Raw genomic sequence first — 20,153 nt, 5'->3', positions numbered from 1 at the left:
TGACGGCTTTAGAGAAACGCAGATCTGGAATCAAATCAGTCAGTGCAGCACTTTCAGACGTGTCTGCAGAATGGACCACAGCCAAGGTCCCAAAGACGGACATGTGGTTACTGAGGGCTGGACATGTCAGTGACAGCAGCACAAACAAGAACGTTAACAGAAGGAATAAAAGCATTATTAATATTTACCCAAAGGATATTATTCATTCATTCATTGACATTTAGGAAGGGGAAGTGAAACTGCACTGACTATAACTATATTTCTGGATGCCAGGAGAGGTGGCTGAGTTCTGCTGCCGATGCAGACAGTCTCATCATAAACCCTCCTCCAGCGCCATGCCAATGAGAATCTGGTCCGCTGGTTCCAGTAACCCTCCCCCCTCGCTCCCCTCACTTCCCTGCTCCCGACAATGGTCCTCCTCTTCGGTGGTCCTTCCATTTCAAACTTAGCATCAGTCCGTCTCCAGCACTCAGACCGACAGAGGACCATGTTGCTGCAGACTCTGGTACGGTAAGAGTCCACGTCTACAGGTTTTAGCTGCAGCCACCGCCGTGCGTAAAACCGTGCGCTGTGACGCATTAGTCGGCACAGTTAGACAGTTAGACAGTGTGTTTGTGGTCGAAAGGACGTTTTCCTGTTCTTCTTAGCTTCTCCCCCCCCCCCCCCCCCCCCCCCCCCCCCTCAGTATCCTTCCTGCTGTTAAGCATTTGCAGACCACTTGTGAAATGCTGCTCTTCCATTTCCAAGTGGCGAATGTTTCAAACTATCAAAGGCGATTGTTGCGCGGATGCGGGTGGTCCCCGTTCGCTTTGAACTTAGCACCGCGCCAGTCCTGACAGCTCATCGAGAAGAAGCGGGGAGCCTAACCTGTGTTACACATGATGTGTTAGAAGACCTTTAATCTTTGAGTTGTATAAGAGTAAAAACAAGTGCCGAAAGGACGCAGCAGGTCCACTGGTGCCATGTCTACTCTCTGATCTGTTGTTCCTGGTCTTATCTGTTCCCAGTTCGTTTGGATCCTGTCAGTCCTGTGTGGCTCTCATCTGTGTTTTGCGTTTGTCTACGATCGACCCAGACGCTCAAGAGAGGACGGGACAGCAGCCAAGACAGAAAGTGAGTACACTGGTCCTTGAACTGGGAACCAGAACCCGTCCCAGCCTCAGAGCGGCTGTTCTGTAGCTGACACAGAGCCCTGAGCTCATCTCAGAACAAAGAATCACTGAGTCAGCTGTCAGAGGTTTACCTAGGAGCCTTTTCACTCCTCCTCCTCTCGTCAAGGAGGAGGACATGTGGACAAGTCCTATCAGGTCATGAGCTGCAGGACTACATGTTCCCCTAACACACTGTAACCTTCTAGCATTTAACACAGAAGGGTGAAAACATAAGGAGAATGTGGTTTCAATCCTGACCCTTCGTTTCCTCTATTAAGACGTACTGCGTTGATCCCACTAGAAATGTATTTTTACAGATGAGGGGTTCAGTGTCTTGTCTGTGGGAAGATAGACTGGGGATTGAATCGCTGACTTTACATCACTTGATCCACAGCTTCCCCTTTTGTAGTAGAGCTACATCTAAAGCTAAACACTAAATAATAATATGGAGAAATCACACTGATGAATCAGCAATTTAAAAAACAGTTTCTTCCTGTCCGTGGTTCAGTCTAACTCTGCAGTGCACATGGTTTTTAGGGAGCACTACGTTTACAGTACGTACAGTAGTACAGTACTGTTCTCCGCACACTAACAACACGCATGTTCAGCAAACAGTCGCACTCTTTAATCGAGGTGCCAGAGTGGTTAAGCACAAGCAGTGTGAAGTGAGTTTTGGACACGTGTTAATGTATCTTGGCCAAGTGTAGGTGGGACATGCCTAAAGCTACGCTGCAAGTCCAGCACACACGCAGGAAACAACTTTGGGGTTTGAAAATAAATCTTTGAACAATGTGCGAGAGGCGAGTTTCCAGAGCAGCAGGAATGTCTCCGGCTCTGTTTATTTGCTGGGTTATTTTCTAGATGAGACGTCTGCCAGTGCATATGAAATGAGCGAGCAGAGAGTGTGTGGTGTGTATGGCGACTGTGTGTGTGTGTGTGTGTGTGTGTGTGTGTGTGAGGTGGTGGACGGGGGTCGGACAACGGATCACTGTGACCCTGCGAGGTCTGTTTGGAGTCTGCATGTGTTTTTTTTTGTTTGTTTTGTTTTTGTTTTCTTCTTTTTCTGAGGTGAGGGAGCGTGTTTGTGTTGCTCTACCTTGAGTCAATATTAATTTAGCGTTAGAGCTCATTTTCTGTTCCACATCCTCAAATCCTGTCAGCATAGGAAGGTGGAGGTTTGCTTCACTCTGCTGCAGGCTCACCACAAATTCAGAGCCATACGAATCTGTTTGCAATGCAGTGCTCACTGGTAACTTTGGAACCTCACCTCACTTTCTCTAAAAAGTAGTTACCCAGTTTTCTACATAGATACATCATGAAATGTGAAGTGAAGTGTTCTCATAGTAAGGTCAAAAAGTGCAGTAGTAGTGTAACACAGCTCCAGGTATTATTATTATTAGTAGTAGTAAATATTAAGTCACCTTGTAGTCGTTATTTGTTAGTTTTCCAGCCACATGTGTTTCATTCCACTGTATTTATGACTCACGGTGAGGTTTTCATTTCAACAACAGTGCAGCTCTTCACTGAGCACAATAACTGAAATGATTTTCTTATTGCACCCAGTGACCTAAAGAAACATCTGAGCACAGTTCTAGGATTGTAGCTCCTCTCTGATCTCTACTGTTTTATTTATGTGTTGAGTGAGCATCATACAATATAACAACCCAATTTCCAGAATGCAAAATATGATTCAAACACAACAACAACCTGACCAAAAACCTGTTTTCCTCGTGTCCTCAGCTCGCTCTGTGCCTCAGTATGTCCCGACCTCTGGCTCCTGCAAGAACCGGTGTTTCGAGCTGGACGAGCTGGAACCACCGAACTGTCGCTGTGACAACTTGTGTAAGACGTACAACAGCTGCTGCTCTGACTTCGACCAGCTCTGCCTCAGGACAGGTAGTTGATGATCGTCTTCTCTGTCTTTGTACTTATATTCCAGAACACGCAGATAAAACTAGACCTTAGACATCAAACTGTAACATGTAGAATTGAAGAAATTAAATGATCATTTAAACTGACCTGAAGTGTTTGACTAGAGATCTGACTAAAGCCGATGTGATCAGACAAACAGACGTGTCCCAGATTTGTGGTGTGTTTTAATTCAGAGGGACTGTTGAAGGTGAGGTGTAGGTCAGAGAGGCTATGACAGTCACATTTCATATTCTAATCACTAGCAACATAATAAGTAATGTACTTGTTGTTGAAGCCACTTCCTAGCCTTCCCCCTTGTGTATGTGTCTCTGTGACTGTGCTGGTGTGTCAGCATTTCCTCGTTGCTACTCTCAGTGCTGGTGGTCTGACTTTACAATCCCTCCCTCAGCCGGGTGGTTTTGGCTTCCCACTGCGCTACCGCTGTTTTCTCCCCTGTGCCAGAAATTGATGATATACTGTTTATGTGGTTGTTCTCGGGTCTTTACTCTGACAGTGTCAGGTCCTACTGTGAGCTACAACTCTCATTCAGGGCTCCTGGATTCTCAATGCACAGCCAAACCTGCCCATCAGCTTCAGCACTAGTGCTTCACATTAGTTGTGCATGTGTGTTGTGTCCCTGACAACAGTGGCCGTTTCCTCACTCACATAAATATCTTTCATTCCTTGAACTGAACGTCTTCCCGTGTTCGTCCCAGAGGGGGGATATGAGTGCAGCAAGGATCGGTGCGGTGAGGCTCGAAATGAGCAGCACGCCTGCCACTGTTCTGATGACTGTCTGGCCAGAGGAGACTGTTGTACGAACTACAAGACGCTGTGTAAAGGTTAAAGGCTTTAATATTCACACATCTATTATCTCATCTGATTATCCAGAGTGAAAGGCAGAGCTCACCCTGGACAGCCATTCTGTCACCACTAGAAGTATTAACATGTGGATGTATTCTTACAGGAGACACTTCATGGCTGCAAGACGAGTGTGAGGAGATCAAGAACCCTGAATGTCCAGCGGGGTATGTTTTCAACTGAGCAGTAGAGCAGGATCAAATGATACCGAGACCAACAGACCTTCTTCTTTGAATAAATGTTAGCAGGGTGGTGCATTGTGTTTCCTCTTGACCCTGATTAGCAGCACTTCTCTCCTCCTCTGATTTGTGATGGTGCAGGTTTGTGCGTCCACCTCTCATCATGCTGTCGGTGGATGGATTTCGAGCGTCTTACATGAAGAGAGGAAACACCATCATACCCAACATTGAGAAACTCAGTAAGGCCTTGAAGGAGATTATGACGTTGATTGGTTTGAGCTGAGAGTCGGTGTGGAGGTGATGCGTCACCAGCTGATGCAGTGGGTGCTAGGGGCTCTTATAGCTGTTTGTTCTGTTCTGTTCTACTTCTCAGGAACATGTGGAACCCATGCTCCGTACATGAGACCTGTTTATCCATCCAAAACCTTTCCCAACCTCTACTCACTGGCTACGGTATGATGTCGTCATGTTTAGCCGTCTTACTCCAGTTACGTTGTTAAAATGCTGTTGAGCAACATTTGTCGGTACACAAGAGAAGACCACACTAGTAAAATCATTGGCTTATAAGCAATAATATGATTATTCACTCTTTCTCAGGGTCTCTACCCAGAATCTCACGGGATCGTTGGAAACTCCATGTACGACCCAGTGTTTGATGCCACCTTCACTTTGAGAAGCAGAGAGAAACTCAATCATCGCTGGTGGGGAGGACAGCCGGTAAGTCTCCTCTCCTCTCCTCTTCTCTTCTCTTCTCTTCTCTTCTCTTCTCTTCTCTTCTCTCCTCTCCTCTCCTCTCTTCTCTTCTCTTCTCTTCTCTTCTCTCCTCTCCTCTCTCCTCTCCTCTCCTCTCCTCTCCTCTCCTCTCCTCTCCTCTCCTCTCCTCTCCTCTCCTCTCCTCTCCTCTCCTCTCCTCTCCTCTCCTCTCCTCTCCTCTCTCTTCTCTCTTCTCTTCTCTTCTCTTCTCTTCTCTTCTCTTCTCTTCTTCTCTCATTAGCGAGTACAGTGAGGAGAATTACAGATTATTTACAGACTGTAATATGGGATTAGTAAAAGCTGGGCTGGGGTCACTTACAGCTATGGGAAGACATTAAGAACCTAGTCTGATATAATAATGAGATTGTACTGTTTCACTCCTAGATCTGGATCACAGCACTCAAACAGGGAGTGAAAGCTGCCACCTTCTTCTGGCCTGTGTAAGACACACACACCACCCCACACACAAACACACACAGACACATGCAAACAGTTCATCCATGAATCCAAGTGGACATTTGTGCCATATTTGAAAGTGTTCTTGAGATATGTTCACATGAATGCATCAGAAAATGAACAACCAGTCCAATTCAGTTTTATTTGTATAGCACCAAATCGCAACAGAAGTCATCTGAAGGCACTTTACTGTGTCAGATTTAAGACCTTACAGTATAATTGTAGATAAAATTACATAGAAAACCCAACAATCCCATTTGAGCAAACTTTAGGCACAACCAGGCTCATAGTGGGCGGCCATCTGCCTCCAGTTGGGGTGAGTGGAAAGAGAAGAGAGAAAAGAACAGCAGGCACAACAACAACAACGAGCAGCAAGAACATTGGGCAGATCAACTGGATTCTGGAGATGTACAGCTCCAGGCCGAGGATACCTGCAGAAAAGTACAGAGAGAGGGAGACAGAGAGGAGGAAACACAACTACAGGAGAGAGAAGACACAAAGTTAATGACATGCAATTGTGGACTTGAAAATAAGAAACATGAACAATACCAGGAGCCTGAAACTAGAGAAGCTAAATGGAATTGAGCTGTCATTTATTTTACATTGACACGGACTGAGATCTGATGCAGGAGCTTATTTGACTTTGTTCTCACCTGCCCAAACACAGGGCAAACTCTTTACAGTTTAAATAAATATTCCTGGTGTTAATGTGCCTTCAAAACTGCAGACGCTCTGAGTAAATAGTTCGGTGGTGGAAGTTCTCCCAGCCATCAGAACATGCCAGTTCATGTCTTATAGCTTGCCAAACACAAAGGAGCCCACATTTATCAGCACAGGGCAGGCTTTGATGGAGCATGAGGCACGTCTCAGCAGAGGGATACCGTCGGCCTGTTTTTACAGTAATTTGTGCAAATGGGCCCATTTACACTACGCAGGATTCCTCTGTGAAGCGGGGTTGCAGATGTGCCACTCCACAGGACCGCGGGGGCCAGGGTTGAGATCGCAGTGTTTTCTTGCACTTGGCACTGACACAGGTGTGTGAGAAAACAAAGAGATGGGAGCGCGTGCACGATGTGGAGGCGCGGAGAGTGGACGTCTGCATGGACTTCTCACACAACACTTTACATAGTTCACTGTTCTAGTACCAATGTGGGAATTGGCATGGTAATGGGGGGACCTGGGGTTGTTGCTGTGGTTAAAAGCATGTGTAGGGCTCAGCTTTCTCGGAGCCCCCAAAAAGCACAAGCAGAGAACAAGGGACCATAGAAAGAAGGGGGGAGAAAGGAAGCGTATATGAAACACATAGAAGAGGGAAAGAGCAGTTGAAAGTGTAAACTTAGACAAAAGTACAGAAGCAGAGCAGCCGTGGAGAGAGAGGTTACCACAGTGAAACCACACCTTCTTACTCTGTGCCACCCCCCACTGCCTCATACATCGAGCCCCGTTCAGGGCCTCGTCCCGGGCTTGATGGTTGACAGCTGTGGACTGTACGACAGCCAGCAGCGTGGTTGGTGGCCTCATCACTACACTGGCAGCATACAGGCAGCCTTTGACTAAACAGTAAACCCTCAAGTTTATGAGGCTTTATGAGGGTTAAAGGAGCAGTTAAAGGAGTTTAATGATTTAACGGTTCAGAGGGATCAGCGGGGGACCAGCATCCGTCTTTGTCTTGTTTGTCACAGTTAGCTGTGGTTTCCTTCGGATCTTAACCAACTCTTCCTGACATAGAACACGTTTGTATGTTTTCCAGTGCCATCCCATTAGAGAGGAGGATACTGACCATGCTGCAGTGGCTCCACCTCCCTGACGGAGAGAGGTGAAGTCAGTTTTACATGTTTTTGTGTGCATCACTTAAGTGATTCTACTGTCACTTACTGTTACTCCTGTTACACTGCTGCTGTTATTCCCACCTCTTCACTATGAAATGAACTACCACTCCTTGTACGGGCTTCCAGTCATATCCTTTTATTAGCACAGAACATCCTAGTATTTATCATATTGCACTTTTTTACCTGCTTGAGACCATGTAACATTTGATAATTTGTTTATTTGCTGCAGTAGATTTGACATAATCACCACCATACTTAATTACTGCTACAAATACCACTACACTAACAAACATGTCTCCATTATTTCAGACCTTATGTTTACGCCATGCACTCTGAGCAGCCCGACACCCTTGGACACAGAATGGGGCCCATGAGCACAGAAGTAAGTATGTGCATGTGTGAAGTTACACTGTAAATGCAAACGTTTAAGGCACTAAACATAAGGAGCACACAAAAGTGGAAAAAAACCTCTGTGTGTATTGTGTCGTTAAAACACACACTCACTGGATGGTGGCTCCTTTTGTGCATTTCAGTTGAACAACCCTCTGAGGATGATTGACAGGATCGTTGGCCAACTGATGGACGGACTCAAACAGATGAAGCTACATCGCTGTGTCAACATCATCCTGGTGGGGGATCATGGTACAGACACACACACACCAGCACACACACACACACACTATAAAGCTTTACATGAGAGGTAAGAGGAGCAGTTACGTGCATGGTTCACACCAACACAGAGCAGATCCACTAAATCAGCATAGTAGAAATGAGGTCTTCTTGTGTGTTCGCAGGTATGGAAGAGGCCCACTGTGATCGCACTGAATTCCTCAGTACCTACATGACCAACGTTGATGACATCATTCTCATACCTGGGTCCTTGGGCAGAATACGTTCCAGATACCCCAACAACCCTAAATGTGAGAGAGTCCAGGAGATGTTTCTTTTATTTTAAGGCATTTCGTCTGCTTTGGTTTTAAGAAAACATTACCCATTTACAGTTTAGTACAGCGTGTGTGTTTTTCTTAATGCATCTTTTGCTGTTTGGTTTTGCATAAGTTTTTCATGAGTGTTCTGAGCTTTTGCCCACATGCACATTCAGACAGCTTCACAGTATTCTGAGCAGACCCTCAACCAGTGATTTGTGGACAGGAATGAACAATGTTTGTTATAGGTGTGCTGTGTGAGACCAAAGGAGGGTGTTACAACTTAAACTTGTTTTGTTCTTGTTAAATAGGTGGTTGAACTGATTCTCAATTGTCAGTTTAATAGGAACATGAGTGTAAATTTAACATATTCATTACAGGGGTGGACAAACCTGCTTGTTTTCCAACTATCTCTGTCCTTCCCACTCTTGAATACCTGGTTCAGGCGTGTTCAGCCAATCAGAAGCTGTCAGTAGAGGGATGGATGGGAAACAAGCGGGGCTGCAGCTGTCTAGGACTAGAGTTGCCTACATATAGTCTAATACATCATTTCTGCTATAAATCCTCAGATATGCTCAGATAAATAACAACAAATCTGTCTGTATATGCACAGTAGCAAAATGCAAGCTACTAAGTATTTTTAAATGAAGCTAACATAAAACAATCAAGTAGGAAGAAAGCAGGCAATGGCAGCAACACACCAGTGGGAGACAGCAATGCACAAAACTGTACCTAGTCTAACAGAAGGACTTGCAAAAAAGAATTGGGGGGTCCAACTACCTTGGAGCAGTATTTAGTAGGTAGAGCTGCTGGGGGCAGCTGACAACAGTAGTATGATATAGTATATTATGGTATAGCAGATACCTGTACATAGTGTAGTAGTATAGCATAGCTAAAGTGATCCTGTAAATCAAAGTATGTAATGTGTGAATAATGGTTGATAGTTTAAAGTGCTTGTCTTAAAAAGTACACAACACTTGTTGTTTTGTGCAATTCAAATGTTTGGCAGCAGCTTTCTGACCAATGTTCTTTTTGCAGATGACCCTAAGGCTGTAGTTGCAAACTTAACAGTAAGTGTGAGGCTTGCATGGACAATGTGAGAAAGTGTGAACTTTATAAATACTGATGGAGAAGTTTGTCAAATTAAAAAACAGGAGGATTTGTAGTGTTCGTATTAAGGTTAAACATGATGCTGACTAATGTGCAAATGCTACTGTTCTTTCTTTTCAGTGTAAGAAAGCAGAACAGCACTTTAAGCCATACTTGAAGCAGCACCTGCCAAAGAGACTGCACTATGCCAACAATCGACGCATTGAAGACATTCATCTGCTGGTGGAGAGGAAGTGGCACGTTGCCAGGTATCAGCGCAACAGGAAGTGCGCATCAAAATCTTGCACGGGTCCAGTTTTACAAGCCTGCGCCTGCAAAGCTTGGTACCAGAGCCGACCCATTACCTGCACTTTTCTCTAATGAAATCTGCACCCAACCCATTTATGTCATTTCTGTAAGACCGGTGACTTACATAAGACCTGTGATCGTACCAGAAACCGTAGCCTGGTTAAACACATACACCTCCTTCAGCTGGTGGTTTAAATGTTGTGCTGGATAGAGGTCAGCATAGACACACTGAGCACTCTGAGGCTATGCAGCCTCATTTCCAGCAGGCTGTGATGTACTGTGTTGTTGTTGTTATGGCTGATGAGTGTAGACGCTCATTGTAAAAGTCATCCAGGTTGTAGACTGTAGGCGATATAGGATGTCTTGCCTGTGCCAAACACTCACACAGCTTCAGTTGCTTATGTAATGCAAAATGACAAGGATCAATTTCATATGCTGTCACTTATAGAATGATAATTCCACATCATGTATTTGAGCTAGTTAAAGAAAGATGTCTTTCACTTCTGCTTTCACCATCCACCGACCTGCATTTAGTCATTTTTTTAACCATGCTCGCACAGGTGATTTGATATAAATATTATTTTTATCCGTTACATATTCTTTAGTTACCTGTAGGTACCTGACATGCAGGTGCAGGACTCTGGTACTGATCTACAGTAAAAAAGACTTCACTGTTTAGAAGCTAAACTAAACTGTAACATAAAAGGCTGCACCTATTTTTCACCCAACAGTCCAATCACCATCTGGTCATTGCGACCGAATTGCTTAATTTTCCCCTCAGTTCTCACCTTTGGCACATCCAGCTGTTGCTTTGCATGCTTCAGGCTTCCTCCTGAAGACTCTTCCATGTACTGCTACATGGATTAAAACTAAAACCTGCTTGTGTATCAATGCTAGACAGCAAACTGATGTGTCAGCAGCACCATCCTGCAGCTCCTCTGCAGTGATTTGGGAATGTGGCTTTGCCTTTGGCCAGCACAGGTTCAGCTTCAACTGAAAGCTTTCTTTGTTAAAGAGCATTTGATGAGTCAACACATTAGTGACTGAAGTCAGCTCGGAGCTTAGTGAGTCCATCAGACTGCACATGAAAATGTTTATTGTGGTGCTGTACAGAAAGATGCATAAGGACACAGTGGTACACAGCTCTAACCTCCAGTGAAGGTACATGTGAGAGAATCCATTGCTAAAAAGATTCTACAAGTTGTCATGAGAATAGTTGAACTGAGCTCTTGATCAGATTGTGTGGAATTTTTCCCAGTCTCACTGAACGTGGCATAAAAACTGCAGGAAAATAGTTTTTTTATATTTTCCTGCAGGCGTTAGCCCTAAATATAGACTATGTCTGGTAAACTATAAACTATGACTATAAACTATAAAAAGGATCGTGTGTCACACACAGTGATCCCTTCATGTGTACATTTGTACCAACAGAACAATGACAACTTTAGTTGTCAGCTTAGTGACAAATCCACCACAGATCCACCTCCAGGGCAACTCAGGGCTTCAGTTTAAATTGTGCATTAGTGATGCCGGGAAACGGACTGTGTAGTAGACAGGAAAGGTGTTTGAAAGGCAATGCAAAGTGACACATCACCCAGCTACTTACATGCAAGCACACAGTTCTCGTAGATTACTTTGTAACATGGACAACATATTTTTAATGTTTGTCTTGCCTGACGATGACAAAATACGCAAAATACGCTGTATTTCTACTGATTTTAAACCAGTGTGCTGCTGTTGGAGGCTGTTAAACCAAATCATCTATCAATCAAACAACTAATCTAACGAGAGATTCACTGTCTCCTTTATTAACTTTTAGATTGAGTTTTAGATCAGTGACTTAGGTCGATCCCAGCCTTCATTGGTGTAGAACACCCAAAACCCATGTAAAAATGGGGACAACTCAGAAACCCCCAGCTGGTTGTCGGGTTCAAAGCGATGATCTTCAAGGAGGAGTTCATCACCAATGTCTTCATTTGTAGCTGTGTGGTATTGAGCACACCCAGTGCTGTCACAGCATCATTATCACATCTAAATGGTTTGAAGATGAGCTGACTTTTTTATACCTGCTGAGCTTAAAAGAAAAACACCTTTCTGTGAAAAGTGCAGCTGCTGAAATATGAACCACGTGTTAAAATGAAGTCTGACAAACGATGGATCTCACAGTGACAAAGTAAACCATGAGGTCATCTGGTCAGGAGCTGCATGTTTTGGTTGGTGATTCATGGGCGAGTCTCTCTCTCTCACACACACACACACACACACACACTGTATATAAACCAGTCTATGTCTATGTAAAATCTCAAACCAGCTAACAGTTCACTCCTAATGTAACGCTGAGTTTTTCTCATTTCCCATCATCTAGTCATTTACATTTTACATTTTCTACATGCTTGTGGCTTCACTCCCTAGACATGGACCACCCCCCCCCCCACGCACACACATATTATACAGTATAACTGGCAGTACTGTTTTAATGGTCACTTAATAACAGAAACTGTGTGTTTCAATTAGAGGACTGCGGCTAGAGTTGTATCAAGGAGTGGTTGTCCTGGTCTGAGGGCTGAAGTAGGTGAATACTGACTACATACAGTTCTGATGGGAAACACTATCTGGTCTTTAAAAACCATGTAGATATTTGAGATTTATAAAAATAAAGTGGTTATTTAGTTTGATTTGTCACTCTCATCACAAATTGTACCTCTGGCATATTCAATGAAACTCTAGAAGACACTATACTGTGATAGACACATTTTCAACTATGAGAACATGTATAATATATGTTTTTAAGGAAACTGAAACATATTTGTAATTAAATTTACATCTAACCATTTGCAGATTTGCAGACATTTATCCACAGTTAGATACCTAATCAGGGAGAAGACATTCAAAGCAAAGTGCCATGAGAGGAAGTGCTTTAGTTTCATTTGATGTAAGTTTAAATTAGAGAATGTTTTTTAAAGTGCTTTGACTTTGTTTAGAATATTAGAAGTGAGGCTTTGAGAGTTTGGTAGTTCGATCACTGTGCAAACTCTGAGCTTTACTTTGGCGTTTTCTGTGCTGTGAGGATGGTCAGGCATTTTTGGAGCACAGTGGGTAGGAAATTGTACAGAAATATGAACAGTGGTGTGTCCTTTTTGAAACATCTGGAGAGGTTTGATGACACACACTGAAGTAGTAAAGACAAAAGATGACGTGTTAGCACAGCTAGGACTGAACCTTTCTGTAGTAGAAGATGGAGTAGGTGTAGAAAAACAAAAAACAGGTCATCAATAGTGACTCACAGAGTTATAGCAGATCAATGCAGATCTTAATGGTGTGTTAAATGGCTTGGAAGACCAAAACCTCTGTCTTGGATTGAGATGAAGATACTTTTTTCCCCACACATTTGCTTTATATCAATAAAGTACTTTATCTGCCAAACATGAAGCATTTAAACAAATCTAATGTCACTGAATTACATCAACCAACATACTGATAAGTGATTTATTTATTCCAGGAAAGTTCCTGAAGGCAAGAGGCACTGTGGTTTCTCTGGTGACCATGGATATGACAACAAGATCAACAGCATGCAGGTACTCCTGACTGTCTGCACAGAGAAGACTTCAGGCTTTATTTTGCAGCAATTGTAATATTGAATAGTTTTTGTGTTTTAATCTCCAGACTATTTTCTTGGGGTATGGACCTACGTTTAAATTCAAGACCAAAGTTCCAGTCTTTGAAAACATTGAGCTTTATAACATCATGTGTGGTAAGGCATATGTTGGGTTCTCTAGTGTGTCTGCATGTGTGTTTTTGTGTAAATGAATCCGATTATTAAAGGAATGTTTTTCGTGTGTGAATTCTCTCACTCTCAGATCTGCTGGGGTTGAAACCTGCCCCTAATAACGGAACTCACGGCAGTCTGAACCACCTACTGAGAAGCCCCCCCTACCGACCCACTATGCCAGAGGAGGTTTCCAGGCCAACAGCCTCTGGTCTTGGTCCTGCAGGAACAGATGACCTGGGCTGCAGCTGTGATGAAAAGGTCAGCAGTGGCAGACCTGGGACCAGCGTCCCGTGGACTGCTGAAAGAAATGCTGTTGTTAGGAGATTGGTCTGTCTTTTAAATTACATTACTGATAACAATTATGACACCAGAATCATCTGCCATGGTTCTCCATGCTAACACATTCAAATGTGGGAATAACTCACTAACTTACTAAGTAACAGGTGTGTGGCAGCCTGGGATGATTCAGTTTTAAGATTAAAACTGAATGTACAACTGTCAGCATTTGAAGGTTAGATACATTGATTTAATAATAAATCAATAAAATAAGTTATATTTTTGTATACATTTAAGGTGTATTATATTTTAATCTATATATATTCTGTATTTAAGTATTTTGTAGCAATTACAAGACTCACAAGAGGGATTCATCTTTACCTTAATTGTATTCATATTTGTTTTTTGTTTTTTTTGTATCTTTCTTATACATTTTATTTTTCATCTACCAAATGTGTCACCTTCTTTTAGTGAGTGCCCCCTTGTGGCCATGCCATTAAAAATTCTGTAGCCCTGCTTGTGCATTTTAACAACTACAGTTTTTTCATAAACTGACCGTTGGCTCCATTCATATACTGATCAAATGAACTGCTGAGTCTTTTCAAATTAGCCTTTAAAATTAGTGCCTATTTTACCCCGGTGGCAAAAGAGCTAAGTTGCAGTCATTAAACCACACCTTACCTAGTTAGTCTGGCTAGAGACATTTCTTGTGCTCAGCAAATCTAAAAAACAGGAGTTTTTAGTATTTTTAGTTTTAGCAGCAAACAGTGAAAAACACATCTCATTGAAAACTATAATAAACATAACGTGACCAAAACATGACTGTTAACATGGAACAGTAGCCTACTAGAGATGCTTGAAATGATGGACCAGCCAACTCTTTAGTGTGGTATATGTTAATCATAAATGTGTTATGGCTTATGGGGTTGCACCTGTGTAATCACAGTCCAGTAAGAGTTAGATGATGATTGATGGTCCCAGTTCAAATTAGACTCTTCCTGGCCACAAGTTACAGTAAACCTGGAACCCTTTGCGCCTCAAGGGGGCAGCCTGTCCACAAAGAATCTCCCCAAGGGGATTAATAATTATTAGTATTATTATTACATTCCAGATGTGAGGGAGAAGATCATCTCTCTGCTCAGTGGATTTGGCTTTTTAGATTGAGAGAGTTCAACTGTAACATGAGAAACTTGATTTATGAGCCGTCAACCTGCTGCAGTCACTGCTGCTCTGTACAGTCTCCTGCAGCAGCTTTTGTTAGATCATGCTTTATGTAAATGTGAGCAATAGAATTAACGTTTACTGCTGTTGTCTTTTTATTATGAACTTATTAACTTTTCCCTGATTTTGCAGTGCAGTTAAACTTATCATTTGATTTAACACATTTGTAAAATGAATCATTGTGTGGATGATACAGTGGCTTCAGGGAAATATTCACAATCGTGTTTGTGCACATTTTACTGTGACTGTGAATTTAATATGAAATTAGTGGCATGGTGTAGTGGTTAGCACTGTTGCCTTACAGATGCCTCTTTGACAGTAATTACAGCACAGATCTTCCTCGTTAAGTCTCGACAGACTTTTCACACCTGGATGGAGACAGTTGTTTATCTAATTCTTCCTGACAGATCCTCACAAGCTCCATCACATTAGATGTGAAGTGCCCGTGAGCGGTCCCCTTCAGATCTCTCCACAGGTGTTTTTGCGGGTTTAAGTCTGGGCTTTGGTTGGATCCCTCAGAATTTACTCAAATACATGCTTAGGATCAGGGTCACACTGAAAAGTGAACCCTCGCACCAATATTAAGAATAAGAATAATAGGAATTAAGAATAATAAGACCTTTTATATACAGGTGTGCGTCTTTCTAAATGATGTCAGTACATTTGCAAATTTTTTTCACATTGCTGTTAGGTTTAGATTGATGGGAACATTTTCAATTTGTTCATTTTCATATTTTATTTGCACAGCAGTAAAATGTGCAAATAGTCAGTAGATGTGAATATTTTCCAAAGTGACTGTACATCAACTGTATATCAATATTATGGACATGCAGTGATTGTAAGCGTTGCTCCACTGATGTGGCTGCTTTGCTGAGTCTGATATGAGCTGGTTGCCTCTTTGCTTTCTGCTGCAGAGCTGGACTCACTTCACCTCCACTTCCATTCATTCATTTCTGATCTAAAGTTTTGGATTCATCTTCTAAAGCCCGTGAAGTGGATGGATTGACGTGAAGTGGACCCAGCCCTCCTCTGCACTGTTTCACTTGATCTCTGCTGTGTTTTTGATTCCTGTTTAGATCTCTGGCAAGAGATTGTTTCAATCTCCGGTCTTTTTGCAGTTGCGTGTAAAAAGTAGGGGCCAGAGAGCTTTGAAAGTGACCCTTGTACGAGGCTATAACCTGGAGTCACTGTGGCTCTGTCTCTTACAGAACAAAGTGGAGGAGCTAAACCAACGACTGAGGCAAGCTATCGATGGTCAGTCTTTCATTGGTGCTACAGGAGTGTGTCCAGTTAATACACAGTATTTACACAGTCACCTCTGGAGTTAGTGTGGTTTAAACAAATTTACATTTTAGTTGGATATTTCTTCCATCCATTATAATACACAGTAAACCCAGTCAGTTGTTTGATAACAAAGAGACTGGACAGATTGACATCCATCTCTTCTATGTTTGTGTTTGATGAAGTGTTATTAATGTGGTAAGTGTAAAGTGCACTGTCCTCTCCTCTCTTCTCCCCTCTCAGACAGCAGGAACCTGCCTTATGGTCGCCCTGCTGTGCTTTTCCGTACCAAATACACCATCCTTCACCACAGTGACTACATCAGTGGCTACAGCGAGGTTCTGTCTATGCCTCTCTGGACATCATACACCGTCAGCAGACAGGTGATGTACCTCCTGAGCTCTTTCACCTGTTGGAGGTCACTGTCAGTGTTATTGTACTTGTTAAATTGTCAATGAGAAATCAACAAATGTTCCTCAGTTTAAGGACACTCTTACTTGACGGTACTGTAAACTGTTAGTATCATCACATATAGTATAATACACCAGTAAGAAACAGATTCATATTCTACTATATTGTTAATAGATGAGCAACATACAGCCTCACGTACTTCCTCTTGGTTACTGTGGTTCCAGAAGCGCACTTAAAGGAACCCACACTAATCTTGTCATCTTTCAAATAAAACTTCCCTCTTTATAACGTTTTTTGAATCTTGAATCTTAAATTAAATCATTACGTAGCAGTAAGTGTAAATATGACTTGAGTACTACATTCAAGTTATTTTTGTGTCTAATATTTTTTGTTTCTGTTTTTCTGTTTCATTACTTTACTGTTTTAATATCTGATATTGTTATTGTATTTTATACAGATATTTCACCACCAACATCACCTCTGCCTTGCCTTTATATCTTCTGTTTGTGTTTGTGTGTGTGTGTGTGTGTGTGTGTGTGTGGTCTCCAGGTGGAAGTATCTTCTCTGCCTGAAGCTCTGTCCAACTGTGTGAGACCTGATACCAGAGTCCCTCTAGCCTATAGCCAGTCTTGTACCAACTACAGAGCAGACAAACAGATCAGCTTCGCCTTCCTGTACCCACCACGTACGTATACAACCAGGCACCCTATTCATTTGAGATCTTATTTTAAGGTGCTATTAATTTCAATCCTGAATAGATTCATTGCTTAGGTACAAGAACCATCCTGCATCTGAAATTCTCTTTTTCTCTTCTTTACTGACAGAATTATCATTGACCACAGACAAAAAATATGATGCCATCCTCATCACCAACACTGTGCCCATGTATCCTGCTTTCAAAAGTAAGTCAGTCAGTGTTTCTGAGGCATGTGAGTGGAGTCTTTAAAGTTTCTTTAAACCTTACTTTAGATTTTTACTGAGTTTTATGATCAAGACTATTTGCTTCTGATTCTGTCATGTGGTGTATCCCTTGCACTTTTTCTCGTTTATCTCCTCCCATCCCCACATCTCTCTATTTGCATCTGTCTCAGGAATCTGGAGCTACTTCCAGAGGACACTGGTGAAGAAATATGCCACTGAGCGAAATGGAGTCAATATTCTCACTGGACCCATATTTGACTCTGACTACAATGGTGTAAAGGACTCAGCAGAGAAGATAAAAGAGTGAGAAGATTCATTATGCTTGCAAACTGATGAAATCACATTAATGCTGTTGGGCCCTGAAATGGAAGTTGAGTCTTGTATTTGGTCTTTATTGCAGGAATGTTAGCGGGACAGCACCCATTCCCACACACTACTATGTGGTCCTGACCAGCTGTTTAGACTTCACGCAGGCTGCAGACTCATGCAGCGGACCCCTCAGCAGCGCTGCATTCATCCTCCCACACAGACCCAACAATGACGAGACCTGCAATGTAAGCAACATTAGGTCTTTAAATGCACCATCGCATTTTCCTACAGGCTGATGTAGATTATGGAAGGTGACAGTTAGTATGCTGCCAGCTAACTGGCACATAACTAGTTAAAGGAGTTAGCCCTTATATTATATAGGTAACTACAAAATGCTAATAGTACATGTATCAGTGAGGTTTGATAAGTAAGGTAGATTTTTTTAATATGCTTTGTTAATTTTCATTAAGAAATTCTTATAAAATTCTCTATAAATATCAAATTCTTCTAAATTGGTAACCATGACAATGATATGAACAACAAATTAACAATAGAACAATAGGTCCTGAACCACAGCCTCCAGTGAGAGGAAGACTCCCAGATGCTAATAACTGTGTCCTCCTCACTACTTCCCTGCAGAGCTCAGAGGAGGAGTCCCGCTGGGTGGAGGACCTGATGAAGATGCACACAGCTCGGGTCAGAGATGTGGAGATCCTCACAGGCCTGGACCTGTACCGCAGAACCAACCGAAGTTACCCTGAGATCCTCTCACTCAAGACATACATGCACACGTACGAGAGCGAGATCTGATCTCTGTTGCTCTGCTGACATGAATCGTACTGATCTGTTTCACCGTGGTGGATGGACGTGGTATTAGAAAGAGATTTGATCGTCTCTGTTCCACTGATCTGCACAAGTCGTAGCTCTCACTGAAAGCTACGTTGACACTAGCTGTTATGGCCCTTAAACTGAACATTTGGTTTAATTTCATATATTTTACCGGCCCATAAAGGTGTTGCATTGGCCAGTGATGTAGTTGCATGCACACATTCCTACTGGGTTATTCTGTAACGCAATCTCTGTATTTTGGCTGTTTACCGCGAGATCATCGTGACCAAAGACAAAACAGCTGTGTGTGCAAAGTTCAGAGCAGATGTGCCGTATAAAAGAATTTCAATGGTGCTCGTCTCCAGACAAATTTACTATTATTGTTGTTGTTCTATTATTCACATGGTGAGATTCCTAATTTTACATCTGCCAACAGTACTGCTCAACTTCCATAAGGTTACTTACACTTTGTGTAACACATTGTATGTACACTAAGTAATATTTTTTTAAAAACAAAAGGTATGTGCATATAAAATCTAGTTGTTTTTCACAAAACTATATTTGAAATGTAAATTAAATAACACTTAAAGATGTAAAATTCTAATTGCACTACAAATGTCACATCAGTATTAAAGTCGAATGGTTAAGCTATGTCAAAGTGTATAATTTCCTTTATGTTATTGAACTACTCTGACTTTAACTTTATTCATTACATTATATCTGAATTGAACAGTTCTTCATTGTGTTTTGTGATTCAGAACAATTGCTTTTTGATATTCGGAATTATAATGCAGTATTTTAGTGTGTGTATGAAATTTGTACATTATGCTTGAACTTTTTTTGTTTGATTGTTGTGTGTGTGTGTTGTGATGTCAACTTTTTGTTTTGTGCACAATAACAATAATGTCAGTGATGATGATTTATGATGTTTTGCCTAAAACATATACCACCTGTGAGACCTGTCCTATTTGTGCATCATGTCATTTTAATAAAATGTTTTTAAATAAATCAAGTCTTTCATCAGGCTTTAAAACATGTATGGGGACATAGCAGCAGAGGAGCAAGTTTAATACTAATATTCACTTTGTATGGTTCTATAATAAATACAAGTCTAACACTAAACGCATCTCAGTCACCTCTCACCACAGGAAGAATATGCTTATGTGAGGCATGCCTCGCCAAAAGGAGCTTTCAGCATCATGAATTGTTGATTTACATAAAGCTATAAAGGATTAGTGATGTCAAAAACTTTAGAAATTCACCAGTCAGGAAAAAAATCTACAAATGGAGACACTTTGGGACTGTAGCTACTCTACCAAGAAGTGGGCGGCCAATCAAACTGACGCCTGTTTTATGAGGTAAAGAAGCAATCCTGGGTAACAGCCAAAGATTTGAAGGCATCACTAGAACTGGCTAACATCTGTGTTCATAAGTCTACAGTAGGTAATACATTGAACATGCAGGATGTCTAGCAGTAATCTGGAATGCTCATATGAGAATCATGTCTTTTGTTACCATAGAAACCAAACAAAAATGTTTGTTTTTAAAATTGTCTTTGATCTTTAAAATTGTCAATAAACAATCTAAACCACTGATGACGTCACTTGTATTCTAAGCCTGGTGCTTACAGCCAGTCACTAGATCAGACAGACAGAAGTTCACACATTAATCCC

General features: G+C 41.9%; 1 protein-coding gene across 2 annotated transcripts; it reads left to right on the top strand.

Moving 5' to 3' along the window:
* The first annotated feature begins 439 nt into the window (after positions 1 to 439).
* On the top strand, positions 440 to 19,447 carry enpp2 (ectonucleotide pyrophosphatase/phosphodiesterase 2). 2 transcript variants are annotated; one of them, XM_026370209.1, is made up of 25 exons: positions 440 to 505; positions 1,008 to 1,113; positions 2,892 to 3,047; positions 3,779 to 3,904; positions 4,030 to 4,090; positions 4,244 to 4,341; positions 4,476 to 4,555; positions 4,700 to 4,819; positions 5,240 to 5,295; positions 7,062 to 7,127; positions 7,450 to 7,522; positions 7,674 to 7,782; positions 7,935 to 8,060; positions 9,105 to 9,136; positions 9,297 to 9,424; positions 12,964 to 13,039; positions 13,128 to 13,215; positions 13,322 to 13,491; positions 15,939 to 15,984; positions 16,255 to 16,394; positions 16,972 to 17,107; positions 17,247 to 17,324; positions 17,514 to 17,646; positions 17,744 to 17,897; positions 18,292 to 19,447. In XM_026370209.1, the coding sequence occupies exons 1-25, from the start codon at positions 488 to 490 to the stop codon at positions 18,460 to 18,462; spliced, it is 2,547 nt and encodes an 848-aa protein (XP_026225994.1). In that variant the 5' UTR covers positions 440 to 487; the 3' UTR covers positions 18,463 to 19,447. The 2 variants fall into 2 exon arrangements, with proteins under 2 accessions (XP_026225994.1, XP_026225993.1); XM_026370208.1 differs by having other exon boundaries at positions 15,849 to 15,984.
* Positions 19,448 to 20,153: the final 706 nt, after the last annotated feature.

This window comes from Anabas testudineus, chromosome 16 (genome assembly GCF_900324465.2).
Source record: "Anabas testudineus chromosome 16, fAnaTes1.2, whole genome shotgun sequence".
NCBI classification, from domain to species: domain Eukaryota; kingdom Metazoa; phylum Chordata; class Actinopteri; order Anabantiformes; family Anabantidae; genus Anabas; species Anabas testudineus.
Note: the sequence above shows the minus strand (reverse complement) of the source record. Positions and strands in the feature narration are given on the sequence as shown.